Source organism: Bombina bombina, chromosome 3 (assembly GCF_027579735.1).
Source record: "Bombina bombina isolate aBomBom1 chromosome 3, aBomBom1.pri, whole genome shotgun sequence".
In the NCBI taxonomy this organism is placed as follows: Eukaryota; Metazoa; Chordata; class Amphibia; order Anura; family Bombinatoridae; genus Bombina; species Bombina bombina.
This window is the reverse complement of record NC_069501.1, coordinates 699864641-699884864: the sequence shown is the minus strand read 5'-3', so window position 1 is coordinate 699884864 and position 20224 is coordinate 699864641. Positions and strand designations below refer to the sequence as shown.

Below are 20224 nucleotides of genomic sequence, written 5' to 3'. Positions count from 1 at the left end.
TCCAAGCTTGCTAGTCTGTATAAACATGTCTGACATAGAGGAAACTCCTTGTTCATTATGTTTAAAAGGCATGGTGGAACCCCCTCTTAGAATGTGTACCAAATGTACTAATTTCACTTTAAGCAATAAAGCTCATATTATGTCTTTAAATTTTTTTATCTGGTAGTGAGAAAGATGAGGCGCTAGAGAATTGACCCTGCTAGACTAGTGTATTCCCCTCTAAGAAAACAGTGGTAGAAATGTAGTGAATGTAGTCCAGCGCTAAATTAGCACGGGTAGAGCATTTAGTTAAATTATATGATTTGAATATTTTAATTTTTGAAATAAAATGAATATTTTATATATATATATATATGTATGTGTTGCAATCTGGTATTTATATATTTAATGCAGATTATCCTAAGTTATTTATCAATAAATAACTCTGGCATTAAATATATAAATACCAGATTTCACCAGAGGAATCTGACGAGGGGGAAGTTATGCCGACTAACTCTCCCCACGTGTCAGATCCTTTGACTCCCGCTCAAGGGACTCGCGCTCAAATGGCGCCAAGTACATCCAGGGCGCCCATAGCGTTTACTTTACAAGACATGGCGGCAGTCATGGATAATACACTGTCAGCGGTATTAGCCAGACTACCTGAATTTAGAGGTAAGCGAGATAGCTCTGGGGTTAGACAAAATGCAGAGCATACTGACGCTTTAAGAACCATGTCTGATACTGCCTCACAATATGCAGAAGCTGAGGAAGGAGAGCTTCAGTCTGTGAGTGATGTTTCTGACTCAGGAAAGATGATGCAACCTGATTCTGATATTTCTACATTTAAATTTAAGCTTGAACACCTCAGGGAGGTTTTGTTGCTCAGGGAGGTTTTAGCTGATCTGAGTGACTGTGATACAATTGCAGTGCCAGAGAAATTGTGTAGACTGGATAAATACTATGCAGTGCCGGTGTGTACTGATGTTTTTCCAATACCTAAAAGGTTTACAGAAATTATTAATAAGGAATGGGGTAGACCAGGTGTGCCGTTCTCTCCCCCTCCTATTTTTAGAAAAATGTTTCCTATAGACGCCACCACACGGGACTTATGGCAGACAGTCCCTAAGGTGGAGGGAGCAGTTTCTACTCTAGCAAAGCATACTACTATCCCTGTTGAGGACAGTTGTGCTTTTTTAGATCCAATGGATAAAAAATTAGGTTACCTTAAGAAAATGTTTATTCAACAAGGTTTTATCCTACAGCCCCTTGCATGCATTGCTCCTGTCACTGCTGCTGCGGCGTTCTGGTTTGAGTCTCTGGAAGAGGCTTTACAGGTAGCCACTCCATTGGATGGCATACTTGGCAAGCTTAGAGCACTTAAGCTAGCCAATTCTTTTGTTTCTGATGCCATTGTTCATTTGACTAAACTAACGGCTAAGAATTCTGGTTTTGCTATACAGGCGCGCAGGGCGCTATGGCTTAAATCATGGTCAGCTGACGTGACTTCAAAATCTAAGCTGCTTAACATTCCCTTCAAGGGGCAGACCCTATTCGGGCCTGGTTTGAAGGAGATTATTACTGATATCACTGGAGGAAAAGGTCATGCCCTTCCTCAGGACAGGTCCAAATCAAGGGCCAAACAGTCTATTTTTCGTGCCTTTCTAAACTTCAAGGCAGGTGCGGCATCAACTTCCTCTAATGCAAAACAAGAGGGAACTTTTGCTCAGTTCAAGACGGTCTGGAGACCAAACCAGACCTGGAACAAAGGTAAGCAGGCCAAAAAGCCTGCTGCTGCCTCTAAGACAGCATGAAGGAACGGCCCCCTATCCGGTAACAGATCTAGTAGGGGGCAGACTTTCACTCTTCGCCCAGACGTGGGCAAGAGATGTCCAGGATCCCTGGGCGTTGGAAATTATATCCCAGGGATATCTTCTGGACTTCAAAGCTTCCCTCCAAAAGGGAGATTTCACCTTTCACAATTATCTGCAAACCAGATAAAGAGAGAGGCATTCTTACACTGTGTACGAGACCTCCTAGTTATGGGAGTGATCCATCCAGTTCCAAAGGAGGAACAGGGACAGGGTTTTTACTCAAATCTGTTTGTGGTTCCCAAAAAAGAGGGAACCTTCAGACCAATTTTGGATCTAAAGATCTTAAACAAATTCCTCAGAGTTCCATCATTCAAGATGGAGACTATTCGTACCATCCTGCCTATGATCCAGGAGGGTCAATATATGACTACAGTGGATTTAAAGGATGCTTATCTTCACATTCCGATACACAAAGATCATCGGTTTCTCAGGTTTGCCTTTCTAGACAGGCATTACCATTTTGTAGCTCTTCCCTTTAGATTAGCTACAGCCCCAAGAATCTTTACGAAGGTTCTAGGGTCGCTTCTGGCGGTCCTAAGGCCGCGGGGCATAGCAGTGGCCTCTTATTTAGACGACATCCTGATAAAGGCGTCAAGCTTCCAAATTGCCAAGTCTCATACGGACGTAGTACTGGCATCTGAGGTCGCATGGGTGGAAAGTGAACGAGGAAAAGAGTTCTCTATCCCCACTCACAAGAGTTTCCTTCCTAGGGACTCTGATAGATTCTGTAGAAATGAAAATTTACCTGACGGAGTCCAGGTTATCAAAGCTTCTAAATTCCTGCCGTGTTCTTCATTCCATTCCGCGCCCTTCGGTGGCTCAGTGTATGGAAGTAATCGGCTTAATGGTAGCGGCAATGGACATAGTGCCGTTTGCACGCTTACATCTCAGACCGCTGCAACTATGCATGCTCAGTCAGTGGAACGGGGATTACACAGATTTGTCCCCTCTACTGAATCTGGATCAAGAGACCAGGGATTCTCTTCTCTGGTGGCTATCTCGGGTCCATCTGTCCAAAGGTATGACCTTTCGCAGGCCAGATTGGACAATTGTAACAGATGCCAGCCTTCTAGGTTGGGGTGCAGTCTGGAACTCCCTGAAAGCTCAGGTATCGTGGACTCAGGAGGAGACACTCCTTCCAATAAATATTCTGGAACTAAGAGCGATATTCAATGCTCTTCAGGCTTGGCCTCAGTTAGCAACTCTGAGGTACATCAGATTTCAGTTGGACAACATCACGACTGTGGCTTACATCAACCATCAAGGGGGAACAAGAAGTTCCCTAGCGATGTTAGAAGTTTCAAAAATAATTTGCTGGGCAGAGATTCACTCTTGCCACCTATCAGCTATCCATATCCCAGGTGTAGAGAACTGGGAGGCGGATTTTCTAAGTCTTCAGACTTTTCATCCGGGGGAGTGGGAACTCCATCCGGAGGTGTTTGCTCAATTGATTCATCGTTGGGGCAAACCATAACTAGTTCTCATGTCGTCTCGCCAGAACGCCAAGCTTTCGTGTTACGGATCCAGGTCCAGGGATCCCAAGGCGACGCTGATAGATGCTCTAGCAGCGCCCTGGTCTTTCAACCTGTCTTATGTGTTTCCACCGTTTCCTCTGCTCCCTCGACTGATTGCCAAGATCAAGCAGGAGAGAGCATCAGTGATTCTGATAGCACCTGCGTGGCCACGCAGGACCTGGTATGCAGATCTAGTGGACATGTCATCCTTTCCACCATGGTCTCTGCCTCTGAGACAGGACCTTCTACTTCAGGGTCCTTTCAACCATCCAAATCTAATTTCTCTGAGGCTGACTGCCTGGAGATTGAACGCTTGATTTTATCAAAGCGTGGCTTCTCCGAGTAGGTCATTGATACCTTTAATACAGGCACGAAAGCCTGTCACCAGGAAAATTTACCATAAGATATGGCGTAAATATCTTTATTGGTGTGAATCCAAGGGTTACTCATGGAGTAAGGTCAGGATTCCCAGGATATTATCTTTTCTCCAAGAAGGTTTGGAAAAAGGATTGTCCGCTAGTTCCTTAAAGGGACAGATTTCTGCTCTGTCTATTCTTTTGCACAAGCGTCTGGCAGATGTTCCAGACGTTCAGGCATTTTGTCATTCTTTAGTTAGAATCAAGCCTTTGTTTAAACCTGTTGCTCCGCCATGGAGCTTAAATTTGGTTCTTAAGGTTCTTCAAGGAATTCAATTCGAACCTCTTCATTCCATAGATATCAAACTTTTATCTTGGAAAGTTCCTTTTTTGGTAGCTATTTCCTCGGCTCGTAGAGTCTCAGTTATCTGCCTTACAATCTGATTCTCCTTATCTGATTTTTCATACGGATAAGGTAGTCCTGCGTACCAAACCTGGGTTTTTACCTAAGGTGGTATCTAACAAGAATATCAATCAAGAGATTGTTGTTCCATCCTTGTGTCGTGGTTCGTGCTTTAAAGTTTTACTTACAAGCTACTAAAGATTTTCGTCAAACATCTGCTTTGTTTGTTGTCTACTCTGGACAGAGAAGTCAAAAGGCTTCGGCAACCTCTCTTTTTCTTTTTGGCTAAGAAGCATAATCCGCTTAGTCTATGAGACTGCTGGACAGCAGCCTCCTGAAAGGATTACAGCTCATTCTACTAGAGCTGTGGCTTCCACTTGGGCCTTTAAAAATGAGGCTTCTGTTGATCAGATTTGCAAGGCGGCGACTTGGTCTTCGCTTCATATTTTTTCAAAATTCTACAAATTTGATACTTTTGCTTCTTCGGAGGTTATTTTTGGGAGAGAGGTTTTACAGGCAGTGGTACCTTCCGTTTAAGTACCTGCCTTGTCCCTCCCTTCATCCGTGTACTTTAGCTTTGGTATTGGTATCCCACAAGTAATGGATGATCCGTGGACTGGATACACCTTACAAGAGAAAACACAATTTATGCTTACCTGATAAATTTATTTCTCTTGTGGTGTATCCAGTCCACGGCCCGCCCTGTCATTTTAAGGCAGGTAATTTTTAAATTTAAACTACAGTCACCACTGCACCCTATGGTTTCTCCTTTCTCGGCTTGTTTTCGGTCGAATGACTGGATATGGCAGTTAGGGGAGGAGCTATATAACAGCTCTGCTGTGGGTGTCCTCTTGCAACTTCCTGTTGGGAATGAGAATATCCCACAAGTAATGGATGATCCGTGTACTGGATATACCACAAGAGAAATAAATTTATCAGGTAAGCATAAATTGTGTTTTTTAACAGATAAATTTAAAAAAGGCTCGATTTCTGTTTAAATGGAGTGATAGCAAAAATGCTAAAAATTCTGTTATTTTGGGCAAGGTTTTTTTTCTCTGAAAGTCCCAGTAGTGAAGGGGTTAAAGGGACATGGAACCTACATGTTTTCTTGTGTTTCAGCAAGAGCAAACAACCTTTTTTTTAACATTTTTCTCTTCTATTTAATTTTCTATATTCTGTTGGTATCCTTTGTTGAAAACCATACAGAGGTGGGCGTAGGATCAACAATGCACTGCTGGAAGCTAGCTAGTGATTGGTGGCTGCAAATATATAGTTAAAGGGACCGTTCACCCAAAAAATTTCTCCCCTTTAAATTATTCCCAATGATCCTTTTAACTTGCTAGAGTGTATTAAATTGGTTACAAGTAGCTCCTTTACTCCTAGTTCAACATTTGAAATAGCTGATTTAGCCTGTGGTATCGCCACCTATACTGAACAAATTAATACTGGAGTATAGGCTATTGAATAGCCTAAGTATACACAGCCAGTAGAAGAGATTACACTCTGTGGGATGCAGGATAGTTAAGTAATAAAATTATAATTTTCCATTGTTCTCTCTATGTATTGAGCTTTGGTGTTCCAGCCAAATAAAAGATAAGGAAGCAAGTCTGTTTACACAAACTTAAAACCCATTGTAATAGGCTGTGGTTTCAAAGCACAAAGCTACTTCATATACACAAATAAGCATGAAAATGGAATTTCTCAAATATTTTATACTCTGCAGTTGGTATAACAAGTCATTTAAAATACATTAATGGAAAAACAATTTTACAGTGTACTGTCCCTTTAAGCTAATTTCCAGTAGTGCTTTACTGCTCCTTCAACAAACGATACCAACAGAATAAAGCAAATTTGAGAATAAAAGTATATTGGAAAGTTGCTTAAAAGTGTATGCTTTATCTAAATCATACAAGAAAAACTACTTCTAACTTTTTTATTAGCATATTTTTGTTATATAACACCTGTCTGGTTTCTGAATGTTCTTGCTAGTTTAACTGTATACATTTTATCAACCCTTGCTTTAAAGTTATTACTTTGGTATACATTGACATGATGGAAATTTTGAATATTTCTCGTGATGGTGTTTATTTTACAGACCTCGTCGTGGTGATGCTGGCCCAGGACCTCGCAAACAGAAAGATCTTCCAACAGATCCTCCTTTCACAGCTTATGTTGGGAATCTTCCTTTCAACACAGTCCAAGGAGACATAGATAGAATCTTTAAAGAGTTGAATGTTAGGAGTGTAAGACTAGTAAGGGACAAGGAGACAGATAAATTTAAAGGTGAGCATAGTGCTAATGGCAAACTTTTTATTTTAAATAATGGAATATATATTTCTTCTAGAAGATACGACGAGTCCACGTATTTCATCCTTACTTGTGGGATATTAACCTCCTGCTAACAGGAAGTGGCAAGAGCACCACAGCAGAGCTGTATATATAGCTCCTCCCTTCCCTCCACCCCCAGTCATTCTCTTTGCCTGTGTAGTACTAGGAAGAGGTAAAGTGAGGTGTTAGTTTTAGATTCTTCAATCAAGCAGTTTTTTTATTTTAAATGGTACCGGTGAGTACTATGTTTCTCAGGGAGATTTGAAGATGAAGATTTCTGCCCTGAGGTGAATGATCTTAGCAGTTGTAACTAAGATCCACGTTGGTTCCCACAGAGTTCTGAAGGTAGTGCAAGAGTAATCTTCAGTGTGGAGAACGGTTTCAAGCTACAAGCAGCATTGAGGTATGTTCAGTCTTTTACTTCTGAGGAGACTTGGTATATCAGAATTGGCTGACATTTTTGCCTGCAAGGGAAAGGTGTAAGCAGTAGACCTGTACATAAAGGGTGTTACTGAAAATCCTGTGTTTATGTTTGTATTTGACATAGTACTGGGCTGGAAACAATCAATAGGACACTGGGAGAGGCAGGCTTGACGTTTTTTATTTGATCACATAACAAATAATCAGTATGGCTGCAGTGTTACAGTAAGGTTTTTAGGGGACCACATGGCTTACTTTGCAATCCACTTCCCATGCGGTTATACAGACTATGATCGACGTCCATGATGGGCGGGGCCTGTTTTCACGCGCCGTGTACTCTGACTGAGAAGGTCATTGTCGAGTCATTTTGCAGTACCCTGGGGGCAGGTAGGCTCAGGGGTCATTTTATTCAATAAAATATTTTTTGTGCTATAAAATGTCTTTTTTAGAGGTTAAATTCACCCTTTGCTCTTAGGGTGCAATAATTTTTGGCCCAATTGAATAGGTATATTGAATTGCATAGCGTTATTTAAACGTTTAGGCAAATTTGTGTGCTTTTTATTTTTTAAAGGCGCAGTACACATTTTTCGAAAAATTGTTCAAATCAATATTTAAAGTGTTTGACTATTGTGGTTTATGCTAGTCTGTTCAACATGTCTGACATTGAGGAAACTAATTGCTCTGTGTTTAGAAGCCATTGTGGAACCCCCTCTTACTTTTTGTACCTCTTGTACTGAAAAGGCCTTACAATGTAAAAAACATATTTTAGGTAAAGAAAGTGTGCCTAAGGATGATTCTCAGTCTGAAGAGAATCAGGATATGCCATTCAATTATCCCCAAGTGTCACAACCTTTAACGCCCACACAAGAGACACCAAGTACCTCAAGTGCGTATAATTCTTTTACTCTGCAGGATATGGCTGCAGTTATGTCAACTACCCTTACAGAGGTATTATCTAAATTACCAGTGTTACAGGGTAAACGCAGTAGGTCAGGTATTAATGTGAATACTGAATCCTCTGATGCTTTATTGGCCGATGTACCCTCACAGGGCTCTGAGTTGGGGGTCAGGGAATTTCTGTCTGAGGGAGAACTTTCAGACTCAGGAAATATGTTACCTCAGACAGATTCGGACATCATGTCCTTTAAATTTAAGCTTGAACACTTCTGCCTGTTACTTCGGGAGGTTTTAGCAACTCTGGATGATTGTGACCCTATAGTGATACCACCAGAGAAATTGTGTAAAATGGACAAATATCTAGAGGTGCCTACTTACATTGATGTTTTTCCGGTTCCTAAAAGAATTTAGGAAATTATTAAAAACGGAGTGGGACAGACCGGGTATACCGTTTTCTCCTCCTACTTTCAAGAAAATGTTTCCCATATCAGACACCATTCGGGACTCCTGGCAGTCGGTCCCTAAGGTGGAGGTAGCTATATCTACCCTGGCTAAGCGTACAACTATACCCATTGAGGACAGTTGTGCTTTCAAAGACCCCATGGATAAGAAGTTAGAGGGTCTTCTAAAGAAATTATTTATTCATCAGGGTTTTCTTTTACAACCTACAGCTTGCATTGTTCCAGTGACTACTGCAGCAGCTTTTTGGTTTGAGGCTCTGGAAGAGTCTCTTAAGGTTGAGACCCCGTTAGATGATATTTTGGATAGAATTAAGGTTCTCAAGCTAGCTAATTCTTTTATTACAGATGCCGCCTTTCTAATTGCTAAATTGGCGGCGAAAAATGCAGGATTTGCCATTTTAGCGCGTTATGGCTACAATGGTGGTCTGCTGATGTGTCATCAAAATCTAAGCTTTTAGCTATTCCTTTCAAAGGTAAGACACTATTCGGGCCTGAGTTGAAGGAAATCATTTCTGACATTATTGGAGATAAAGGTCATGCCTTGCCTCAGGATAAGTCTAAGATGAGAGGTAGACAAAATAATTTCTGTTCCTTTCGAAATGTTAAAGGAGTACCCTCAGCTTCCTCTTCCTCCACAAAGCAGGAAGGGAATTTTGCTCAATCCAAATCCATCTGGAGACCCAACCAGGCTTGGAACAAAGGTAAACAACCCAAGAAGCCTGCTGCTGCTACAAAGACAGCATGAAGGGGCGGCCCCCGGTCCGGGACCGGATCTAGTAGCGGACAGACTTTCTTTCTTTGCCCAGGCTTGGGCAAGAGATGTCCAAGACCCCTGGGCATTGGAAATCGTGACCCACGGGTATCAACTGGAATTCAAGGATTTTCTCCCAAGAGGGAGATTTCATCTTTCACCATTATCTGTAGACCAGATAAAAAGAGAGGCGTTCTTACGCTGTGTAAAAGACCTCTCTACCATGGGAGTAATTGATCCCGTTCCAGAACTGGGACAGGGGTTTTACTTGAATCTTTTCGTGGTTCCCAAAAAAGAGGGAACTTTCAGACCCATTTTAGATCTCAAGTGTCTAAACAAGTTTCTCAGAGTTCCATCATTCAAGATGGAGACTATACGAACAATATTACCTATGATCCAGGAGGGTCAATTTATGACTTCCGTGGACTTGAAGGATGCATACCTTCATATCCCTATTCACAAGGATCATCATCAGTTCCTAAGGTTTGCCTTCCTGGACAAACCTTTTCAGTTTGTGGCTCTTCCCTTCGGGTTGGCCACAGCACCCAGGATCTTCACAAAGTTTCTAGGGTCCCTTCTGGCAGTTCTCAGACCACGGGCATAGCAGTGGCGCCTTATCTGGACAATATTTTAATTCAGGAGTCGACTTATCTGACGAAATCTCATACAGACAGTGTTGTCCTTTCTGAGAACTCACGGTTGGAAGGTGAACCTAGAAAAGAGTTCACTAGTTCCATGGACAAGGGTTCCCTTCTTGGGAACTCTGATAGACTCTGTAGACATGAAGATATTTCTGACAGAGATCAGAGATTCTAAATACTTGCCGAGCCCTTCAGTCCATTCCTCGGCCATCAGTGGCTCAGTGTATGGAAGCAATTGGGTTAATGGTAGCGGCAATGGACATCATTCCGTTTGCTCGTCTTCATCTCAGGCCACTGCAACTGTGCATGCTCAGACAGTGGAATGGGGACTATGCAAATTTATCTCCTCAGATAAATCTGGATCAAGAGACCAGAGATTCTCTTTGGTGGTTGTCACCAGATCATATGTCTCAGGGGACGTGTTTCCGCAGACCCTCGTGGGTGATAGTGACAACGGACGCCAGCCTTCTGGGGTGCAGTCTGGAATTCCCTGAAGGCTCAGGGTGTATGGACTCGGGTGGAGTCTCTACTTCCAATCAATATTCTGGAATTGAGATCAATATTCAATGCGCTTCAGGCGTGGCCTCAGTTGGCTTCGGCCAAATTCATCAGATTCCAGTCGGACAATATCACGACTGTAGCTTTATATCAATCATCAAGGGGGAACAAGTAGTTCCTTAGCGATGATAGAAGTATCCAAAATAATTTGATGGGCGGAGGCCCCCTTTTTATCTGTCGACAATCTACATCCCAGGGGTAGAGAACTGGGTGGCGGATTTTTTTAAGTCGACAGACTTTTCATCTGGGGGAGTGGTAACTCCACCCGGAGGTGTTTGCCTCTCTGATTCTACGATGGGGCAGACCGGAATTGGATCTGATGGCATCTCGACAGTATGCCAAGTTTCCAAGATACGGATCCAGGTCGAGGGATCCCCAGGCCGAACTGATAGATGCCTTGGCAGTGCCTTGGTCGTTCAGCCTAGCTCATGTGTTTCCACAGTTTCCTCTCCTTCCACGCGTGATTGCTCGGATCAAACAGGAGAGAGCTTCAGTAATCCTGATCGCGCCTGCGTGGCCACGCAGGACTTGGTATGCGGATCTAGTGGATATGTCCTCTCTGCCACCATGGAAACTTCCTCTTAGACAGGACCTTCTCATTCAAGGACCTTTCCAACATCCAAATCTAAATTCTCTGCAGCTGACTGCTTGGAGATTGAACGCTTGATCTTATCTAAGCGGGGATTCTCAGATTCAGTCATTGATACTTTGATACAGGCACGTAAGCCTGTCACTAAAAAAGATCCATCATAAGATATGGCGTAAATATCTTTTTTGGTGTGAATCCAAGGGTTACTCATGGAGTAAAGTTAGGATTCCCAGGATTCTGTCTTTTTTCTTCAAGAAGGATTGGAGAAAGGGTTATCAGCGAGTTCCTTAAAGGGACAGATTTCTGGCTTGTCAATTCTGCTTCACAAATGTTTGGCAGATGTTCAGTCTTTTTGTCAGACTCTAACCAGAATCAAGCCTGTATTTAGACCAATTACTCCTCCCTGGAGTTTGAATTTAGTTCTTAGAGTTCTTCAGGGTTTCCGTTTGAACCTATGCATTCCATAGATATTAAGTTATTATCTTGGAAAGTTTTATTTTTGGTTGCTATTTCTTCTGCTCGTAGAGTTTCTGAGCTTTCAGCGTTACAATGTGATTCGCCTTATCTTATCTTTCAAGCTGATAAGGTGGTTTTGCGTACCAAACCTGGATTCCTTCCTAAGGTTGTTTCAAATAAGAATATTAATCAGGAAATTGTGGTTCCTTCATTGTGTCCTAATCCTTCTAAGAAGGAGCGTCTGTTACATAATTTGGATGTGGTCCGTGCCTTGAAGTTTTACTTGCAGGCGACTAAGGATTTCCGTCAATCATCTTCATTATTCATTGTTTATTCTGGAAAACGTAGGGGTCAGAAAGCTACGGCTACCTCTTTCTTTTTGGCTGAGGAGTATCAACCATCTGGCATATGAGACTGCTGGACAGCATCCTCCTGAAAGAATTACGGCTCATTCTACTAGGGCTGTGGCTTCCACATGGGCTTTTAAAAACGATGCTTCTGTTGAACAGATTTGCAAGGCTGCGACTTGGTCGTCTCTTCATACTTTTTCAATTTTACAAATTTGATACTTTTGCTTCTTCTGAGGCTGTTTTTGGGAGAAAGGTTCTACAAGCAGTGGTGCCTTCCATTTAGGTCTCTGTCTTGTCCCTCCCGTTTCATTCTTTTTAAAGACACAATGAGTCCACGGATCATCTTCATTACTTATGGGATAGTCACCTCCTGGTCAGCAGGAGGAGGCAAAGAGCACCACAGCAGAGCTTTTAAATAGCTCCTCCCTTCCCTCCCACCCCAGTCATTCTCTTTGCCTACGTTAGTGATAGGAAGAGGTAAAGTGAGGTGTTAAAAAAGATTCTTCAATCAAGTGTTTATTATTTTTAAAGTAGTGCCAGAGAGTGCTGCTTTGTTCTAGGGTGTAGCCGTAGTCCATATCAGTCTCTTCAGTAGAGCAATAGTAACTGGTGGGACATAATTCTCACCGCGCCTCCTATACATTGATGCTGCCCTTCTCCTAACAGCCTAAGCAAAGTTAACTCAGGCTTTTTGATTTTCCACAGGGTTATGGGAGGGAGAGGACCTCCTAAACCTGCTGAGCTGCCCTGCTGTCGGGCAGAATACAAAGGTAAATGCTGACTTTGAGATTTTACTGATTCCCAGAATATAAACAGAGGCAAGTGGGCACTTTAACTGGTTTCATGTTACATAAGGCAGAGATCCTTGTGTAGGGACGTCTATCTCTCTTGTTCATAGAGGGTAATTGAAGACAGCCATGAGTACTGAGGCTAGGGAGCTCATTTTTATTGTTTGTTGTTTTTTTCCTATCGGGTTAATGTAAGAGACTTGAGCCGATCGGGTTAGGTTTGACTGACGCCCATGATGTGCGGGGCTAGCGGTTTGCGCGTATTCAAAGTTTAACTGCGCAACTCTCAGCCGTAGCTGCCATAGCCTGCAAGCGAAGGCGTCTGCACTTGTGGCTCTACAACCGCATGGTTTCCTGACAAAGCATGCAGTTATAGCGTTATTGATCTATTTCACATCCGGATCGTTCCTGCTGCAAAGAAGTTTGTTTCCAGAGGAGTGAGTCCGTTTTGGCAGGTAGGCACCTCAGCAGAGTTGCTGAGGTGTAGGGGTGTTAGAATTTTTTTCTGTTTAGCTACTGGGATACATTTTTTAGCTATGACAGTAAAAAACAAAATTTATGCTTACCTGATAAATTTATTTCTCTTGTGGTGTATCCAGTCCACGGGTTCATCCATTACTTGTGGGATATTCTCCTTCCCAACAGGAAGTTGCAAGAGGACACCCACAGCAGAGCTGTCTAAATAGCTCCTCCCCTAACTGCCACCCCCAGTCATTCGACCAAAGACAAGCAAGAAAAAAGGAGAAACTATAGGGTGCAGTGGTGACTGTAGTTTAAAAATAAAAAAACACCTGCCTTAAAGTGACAGGGTGTGCCGTGGACTGGATACACCACAAGAGAGAGAAATTTATCAGGTAAGCATACATTTTTTTTCTCTTGTAAGGTGTATCCAGTCCACGGGTTCATCCATTACTTGTGGGATACCAAAGCTTTAGGACACTGATGAAGGGAGGGACAAGGCAGAAACTTAGGTCTTGCAGGCAGTGGTGCCTTCCGTTTTTCTCCCAAAAATAGCTTCTGAGGAAGCAAAAGTATCAAATTTGTAGAATTTAGAAAAAGTATGAAGCGAAGACCAAGTCGCCGCCTTACAAATCTGTTCAACAGAGGCCTCATTTTTAAAAGCCCATGTGGAAGCTACCGCTCTAGTGGAATGAGCTGTAATTCTTTCAGGAGGCTGCTGGCCAGCAGTCTCATAAGCTAAACGGATTATTCTTCTCAGCCAAAAAGAAAGAGAAGATGCCGAAGCCTTTTAGCCTCTCCTCTGTCCAGAGTAGACGACAAACAATGCAGATGTTTGACGAAAATCCTTAGTAGCTTGTAAATAAAACTTTAAAGCACGAATCACGTCAAGATTGTGTAATAGACGTTCCTTCTTTGAAGAAGGATTAGGACACAGTGAAGGAACAACAATCTCCTGATTGATATTCTTATTAGATACCACCTTAGGAAGAAAACCAGGTTTGGTACGCAAAACTACCTTATCTGCATGGAAGATCAGATAAGGGGAATCGCACTGTAAGGCAGATAACTCTGAAACTCTTCGAGCCGAAGAGATAGCTACCAAAAACAGAACTTTCCAAGATAAAACCTTTATCTATGGAATGCAGAGGTTCAAACGGAACCCCTTGAAGAACTTCAAGAACTAAATTTAAACTCCATGGCGGAGCAACAGGTTTAAACACAGGTTTGATTCTAACTAAAGCCTGACAAAACGCCTGAACGTCTGGAACATCTGCCAGACGCTTGTGCAGAAGAATAGACAGAGCAGAAATCTGTCCCTTTAAGGAACTAGCTGACAATCCCTTCTCCAATCCTTCTTGGAGAAAGGATAAAATCCTAGGAATCCTGACTTTACTCCATGAGTAACCCTTGGATTCACACCAATGAAAATATTTACACCATATCTTATGATAGATTTTCCTGGTGACAGGCTTTCGAGCCTGAATTAAGGTATCAATGACCGACTCGGAGAAACCACGTTTTGATAAAATTAAGCGTTCAATCTCCAAGCAGTCAGCCGCAGAGAAATTAGATTAGGATGTTTGAATGGACCTTGGAGTAGAAGGTCCTGCCTCAGCGGCAGAGTCCATGGTGGAAAGGATGACATGTCCACCAGATCTGCATACCAAGTCCTGCGTGGCCACGCAGGTGCTATCAAAATCACCGAAGTTCTCTCCTGCTTGATCTTGGCAATCAGACGAGGGAGGAGAGGAAATGGTGGAAACACATAAGCCAGGCTGAAGGACCAGGGCACTGCTAGAGCATCTATCAGTGCAGCTTGGGGATCCCTTGACCTGGACCCGTAACAAGGAAGCTTGGCGTTCTGACGAGATGCCATCAGATCCATTTCTGGTTTGCCCCATAGTTGAATCAGCTGGGCAAATACCTCTGGATGGAGTTCCCACTCCCCCGGATGAGAAGTCTGCCGACTTAGAAAATCCGCCTCCCAGTTCTCTACTCCTGGGATGTGGATAGCTGAGAGAAGGCAAGAGTGAAACTCTGCCCATAGAATTATCTTTGAAAACTCCATCATGGCCAGGGGACTCCTTGTTCCCCCCTGATGGTTGATATAGGCTACAGTCGTGATATTGTCCGACTGAAATCTGATGAACTTGGCCGCAGGTAGTTGAGGCCAAGCCTGAAGAGCATTGAATATCGCTCTTAGTTCTAGAATGTTTATTGGAAGGAGGTCTTCCTCCTGAGTCCACGAACCCTGAGCCTTCAGGGAGTTCCAGACTGCGCCCCAGCCCAGAAGGCTGGCATCTGTTGTCACTATAGTCCACTCTGGCCTGCGGAAACTCATTCCCCTGGACAGATGGACCCGAGATAACCACCAGAGAAGAGAATCCCTGGTCTCTTGATCCAGATCTAGCAGAGGAGACAAATCTGTGTAGTCCCCATTCCACTGGTTGAGCATGCAAAGTTGCAGTGGTCTGAGATGTAGGCGGGCAAACGGAACTATGTCCATTGCCGCTACCATTAGGCCGATCATTTCCATACACTGAGCCACTGATGGCCGAGAAGTGGAATGAAGAGCACGGCAAGAAGTTAGAAGCTTTGAAATCCTGACTTCTGTCAGAAAAGAGTTCTCTCACAAGAGTTTCCTTCCCAGGAACTCTGATAGATTCAGTAGAAATGAAAATTTTTCTATGTTCACTTTCCACCCGTGAGACCTCAGAAAGGCCAGAACAATGTCCGTATGAGACTTGGCGATTTGAAAAGTCGACGCCTGAATCAGAATGTCGTCTAGGTAAGGGGCTACCGCTATGCCCCGCGGCCTTAGAACCGCCAGAAGGGACCCTAGAACCTTTGTAAAGATTCTTGGTGCCGTGGCTAACCCGAAGGGAAAAGCCACAAACTGGTAATGCCTGTCTAGGAAGGCGTACCTGAGGAACTGATGATCTCTGTGAATCGGAATGTGGAGATAAGCATCCTTTAAGTCCACGGTAGTCATATATTGACCCTCCTGGATCATAGGGAGGATGGTTCGGATTGTCTCCATCTTGAAGGATGGTACCCTGAGAAATTTGTTTAGGATCTTGAGATCCAAGATAGGTCTGAAGGTTTCCTCTTTTTTGGGAACTATAAACAGGTTTGAATAGAAACCCAGCCCCTGTTCCTCTCTTGGAACTGGGTGGATCACTCCCATAACCAGTAGGTATTGAACGCAACGTAAGAATGCCTCTCTTTTTTTTTTTTTTATCTGGTTTACAGATAGTTGTGAGAGATGAAATCTCCCCTTTGGAGATTAACCTTTGAATTCCAGAAGATATCCCTGGGAAACAATCTCTAGCGCTCAGGGATCCTGGACGTCTCTTGCCCAAGCCTGGGCGAAGAGAGAAAGTCTGCCCCCTACTAGATCTGGGCCCGGATCGGGGGCTACTCCTTCATGCTGTCTTAGAGGCAGCCGCAGGTTTCTTGGCCTGCTTCCACTTGTTCCAAGTCTGGTTAGGTCTCCAGACTGGTTTGGACTGGGTAAAATTTCCCTCTTGTTTTGCATTAGAGGAAGTTGAAGCTGCGCCACTCTTGAAGTTTCGGAAATGATCTCCTTCAGACCAGGCCCGAATAGGGTCTGTCCCTTGAAGGGGATGTTAAGAAGCTTAGACTTTGAAGTAACGTCTGCTGACCAGGACTTAAGCCATTGTGCCCTACGCGCCAAAATGGCAAAACCTGAATTCTTAGCCGTTAGTTTGGTTAACTGAAAAGCGGCGTCAGAAATAAAGGAATTGGCTAACTTAAGAGCTTTAATCCTGTCTAGAATATCGTCTAACGGGGTCTCTACCTGCAGAGCCTCCTCAAGAGACTCGTACCAAAAAGCCGCTGCAGCAGTAACTGGGGCTATGCATGCAAGAGGCTGGAGAATAAAACCTTGATGTATAAAAATTTTCTTAAGGAGACCCTCCAATTTTTTTATCCATAGGATCTAGTAAAGCAAAACTGTCCTCGACGGGGATAGTTGTATGCTTAGCTAGGGTAGAGACTGCTCCCTCCACCTTAGGGACCGTCTGCCACGAGTCCCGTATGGCAGCATCTATGGGAAACATCTTTTTGAAAGCAGGAGGGGGAGAGAACAGCACACCTAGTCTATCCCATTACTTAGTAATAATTTCCAAAAACCTCTTAGGGACTGGAAAAACATCAGTGTAAACAGGCACTGCAAAGTATTTGTCCATTTTACACAATTTCTCTGGAACCACAATGGGGTCACAGTCATCCAGAGTCGCTAAAGCCTCCCTAAGCAATAAGCGGAGGTGTTCAAGCTTAAATTTAAACACTGTCATTTCAGAATCAGATTTTTGTAACGCCTTCCCTGAGTCTGAAATGTCACCCACAGATAGAAGCTCACCTGCCTCGGCTTCTGAGTATTGTGAGGGTATATCTGACACAGGCATTAAAGCGTCAGAAAGCTCTGTATTAGTTCTAGCCCCAGAGCTGTCTCGCTTTCCTTGTAACCCTGGCAGTTTGGACAATACCTCTGTGATGGTAGTATTCATAACTGCCGCCATGTCCTGTAAGGTAAAAGAATTAGACGCGTTAGATGTACTTGGCGTCACTTGAGCAGGAGTTATAGGTTCTGACACATGGGGAGAGCTGGATGGCATAATCTCCCTCCTTTCAGTCAGAGAATCCCCTGGAGATAAATCTTTAAGCGCCATAATATGGTCTTTATAGTTTATAGAAATTTCAGTACATTTGGTACACATTCTAAGAGGGGGTTCCACCATGGCTTCTAAACATATTGAACAAGGAGTTTCCTCTATGTCAGACATGTTTAACAGACTAGTAATGAGACAAGCAAGCTTGGAAAACACTTTAATAAAGGTGAAACAGCAATTAAACAAAAACGTTACTGTGCCTTTAAGAGAAAAAAACTAGCACTTAAACTGCAAAACAGTGAAAAAATATAGTAAAGTCATTGAAATTTTTACAGTGTGTGTAAGGGACTAAAGCAACATTGCACCCACTTGCAAATGGATGATTAACCCCTTAGGCCCCAAACCGGATTTAAAAAACGTTAAAAAAACATTAAGACAGTTGAACACCCTGCCACAGCTCTGCTGAGGCTCCTACCTGCCCACAAATACGATTTTGTGCAGAAATAAACCCCTTGTAATGGTCCTCAGGTGTCAGAGGACTCCTCTAAGGAAGCTAGATGTCTCAGTCTGAATTAAAACTGTGCATTTAGAGCGCTAAATTAGGCCCCTCCCACCATGTACTGGATGCCAGAGGGGCCTAAAGAAAGTACTCCTAGGAGTATCTGATTAGCCATGTAGAAACTAGGCACCATATAAAGAGTTATCTCCCTCAGAGAAAAAACGTCCTATTTATGAAATCATGTAAACGTTTTGTCACTAAGTAATATAAGCATTAACATGAGTATTACCCTGTTCTGTAAGCATGATCCCAGTCACTGTTAAATCACTGCATCAGGCTTACCTCAAGTACACAAGGCTCTGTCAGCATTTTCTAGAACTCATTTCATCTCTCTAGAAATAAAAATACTGAACATACCTCAAAGCAGGTAATCTGCAGACCGTTCCCCCAACTGAAGTTGTCCCATACTCTTCAGTTATGTGTGAGAACCGCAGTGGACATTAGTTACAAACCGCTAAGATCATCAAACCTCCAGGCAGAACTCTTCCTTTAATTTCTGCCTGAGAGTAAAACAGTACAACGCCGGTACCGTTTAAAAATAACAAACTCTTGATTGAAGGTAAAACTACACTAAGTCACCACATATCTCTTGATACTTCCTTTCTTGTCGAGAGTTACAAGAGTGACTGGGAGTGGCAGTTAGGGGAGGAGCTATATAGACAGCTCTGCTGTGGGTGTCCTCTTGCAATTTCCTGTTGGGAAGGAGAATATCCCACAAGTAATGGATGAACCCGTGGACTGGATACACCTTACAAGAGAAAAGTTAGCTTTTAAAATTTAAAGACACAGTAACGGTTTTTGTTCTGTTATCAAAATTTTTGGATATTGAACAATTTGATTAATTTGTCTTGTTTTATTGAACACATACTTCCCAAGTAGTAGAAAGTTTTTCTAGCTAAATTTAAAGGGACACTGAACCCAAATGTTTTCTTTCATGATTCAGATAAAGCATGAAATTTTAAGCAACTTTCTAATTTACTCCTATTATCAATGTTTCTTCGTGCTCTTGCTATCTTTATTTAAAAGCAGGAATGCAAATCTTAGCAGACAGCCCATTTTAGGTTCAGCACCATAGATAGTGCTTGCTTTTTGGAGGTTTACATTTACCGACCAATAATAAAGCATAACCCAGGTTCTCAAGTAAAAATGGGCCGGCTCCTATGCATCACATTCCTGCTTTTTAAATAAAGATAACAAGAGAACAAAGAAATTGATAATAGGAGTAAATTAGAAAGTTGCTTAAAATGGCATGCTCTATCTGAATCATGAAAGAAAAAAATTGGTTTTAGTGTCCCTTTAAAGAGACAGTAACGTCTTAATTTAAAAAAAAAAAAAAAAAAATTTTTTATTACATAGTTTTTTTTCTTATTGTGTTCAGTATGGACTTAGGAGCCATTGAAAATGTTACTTGCTCCATGTGTTTGAATGCAAATGTGGAACCACCAATCCCTTTCTGTCCCTCATGTATTGAGAGGGCTTTAAGTTATAGGGATAAGATTTTTCATGAGCAAAATTTCTCAAAGGCGGATGCTTCTCAGGAGTCTAATGATGAGTCAGAGTATGCCGCAGCTTTCTCCCCAAGCGTCCCAACCTTTAATGCCCGCACAAGCAGTGCCCTGTACTTTTGCTCTAGCGCCTGCTGGAGTTACCTTAAAAGACATAGCTGCACTTATGTCTTCTACAATTTCTGATGCGTTGTCTGCTTTTCCTATGCTTCAAGGCAAGCGTAAGAGGAAAGACAACCATGTTGTCAGTGAGGATTCTGATGCTATGGTGGCAATCTCGGAGGTACCCTCTCAGGGAACTGAGATAGAGGGTATTGAGGTTTTATCAGAAGGCGAAATTTCAGACTCTGAAAGTTCATTACCTTTGACTTATTCAGAGGTTGTATCTTTCAGGTTTAAACTAGAACACCTCCGCCTGTTACTCAGGTAAGTTTTGGTTACTTTAGACCACTGTGACTCTACAGTAGTGGTCGCTCCTGCCACCAGGAGGCTGCAAAGAACACCCCTGCAAAGCTGTTGAGTATCACTCCCACTTCCCATAAACCCCCGTACAAGCCTTGTACATCAGGAGGATGTGTGAAGATGTCTGAAGATATTTCATTTTGTTTTTAAAGACCCGATGAGTCCACGGATCATCTTCATTACTTATGGGATAGTCACCTCCTGGTCAGCAGGAGGAGGCAAAGAGCACCACAGCAA

General features: G+C 42.8%; 1 protein-coding gene across 1 annotated transcript in view; it reads left to right on the top strand.

Annotated features, from left to right (window-relative positions):
• The window catches only part of EIF4H (eukaryotic translation initiation factor 4H), a gene marked incomplete in the record, with an annotated part of 210739 nt that overhangs the window by 13131 nt on the left and 177384 nt on the right, over positions 1–20224 (top strand). The window contains 1 exon segment of the mRNA XM_053707493.1: positions 6222–6409. Within this exon segment, the coding sequence (XP_053563468.1) occupies positions 6222–6409 (188 nt within the window).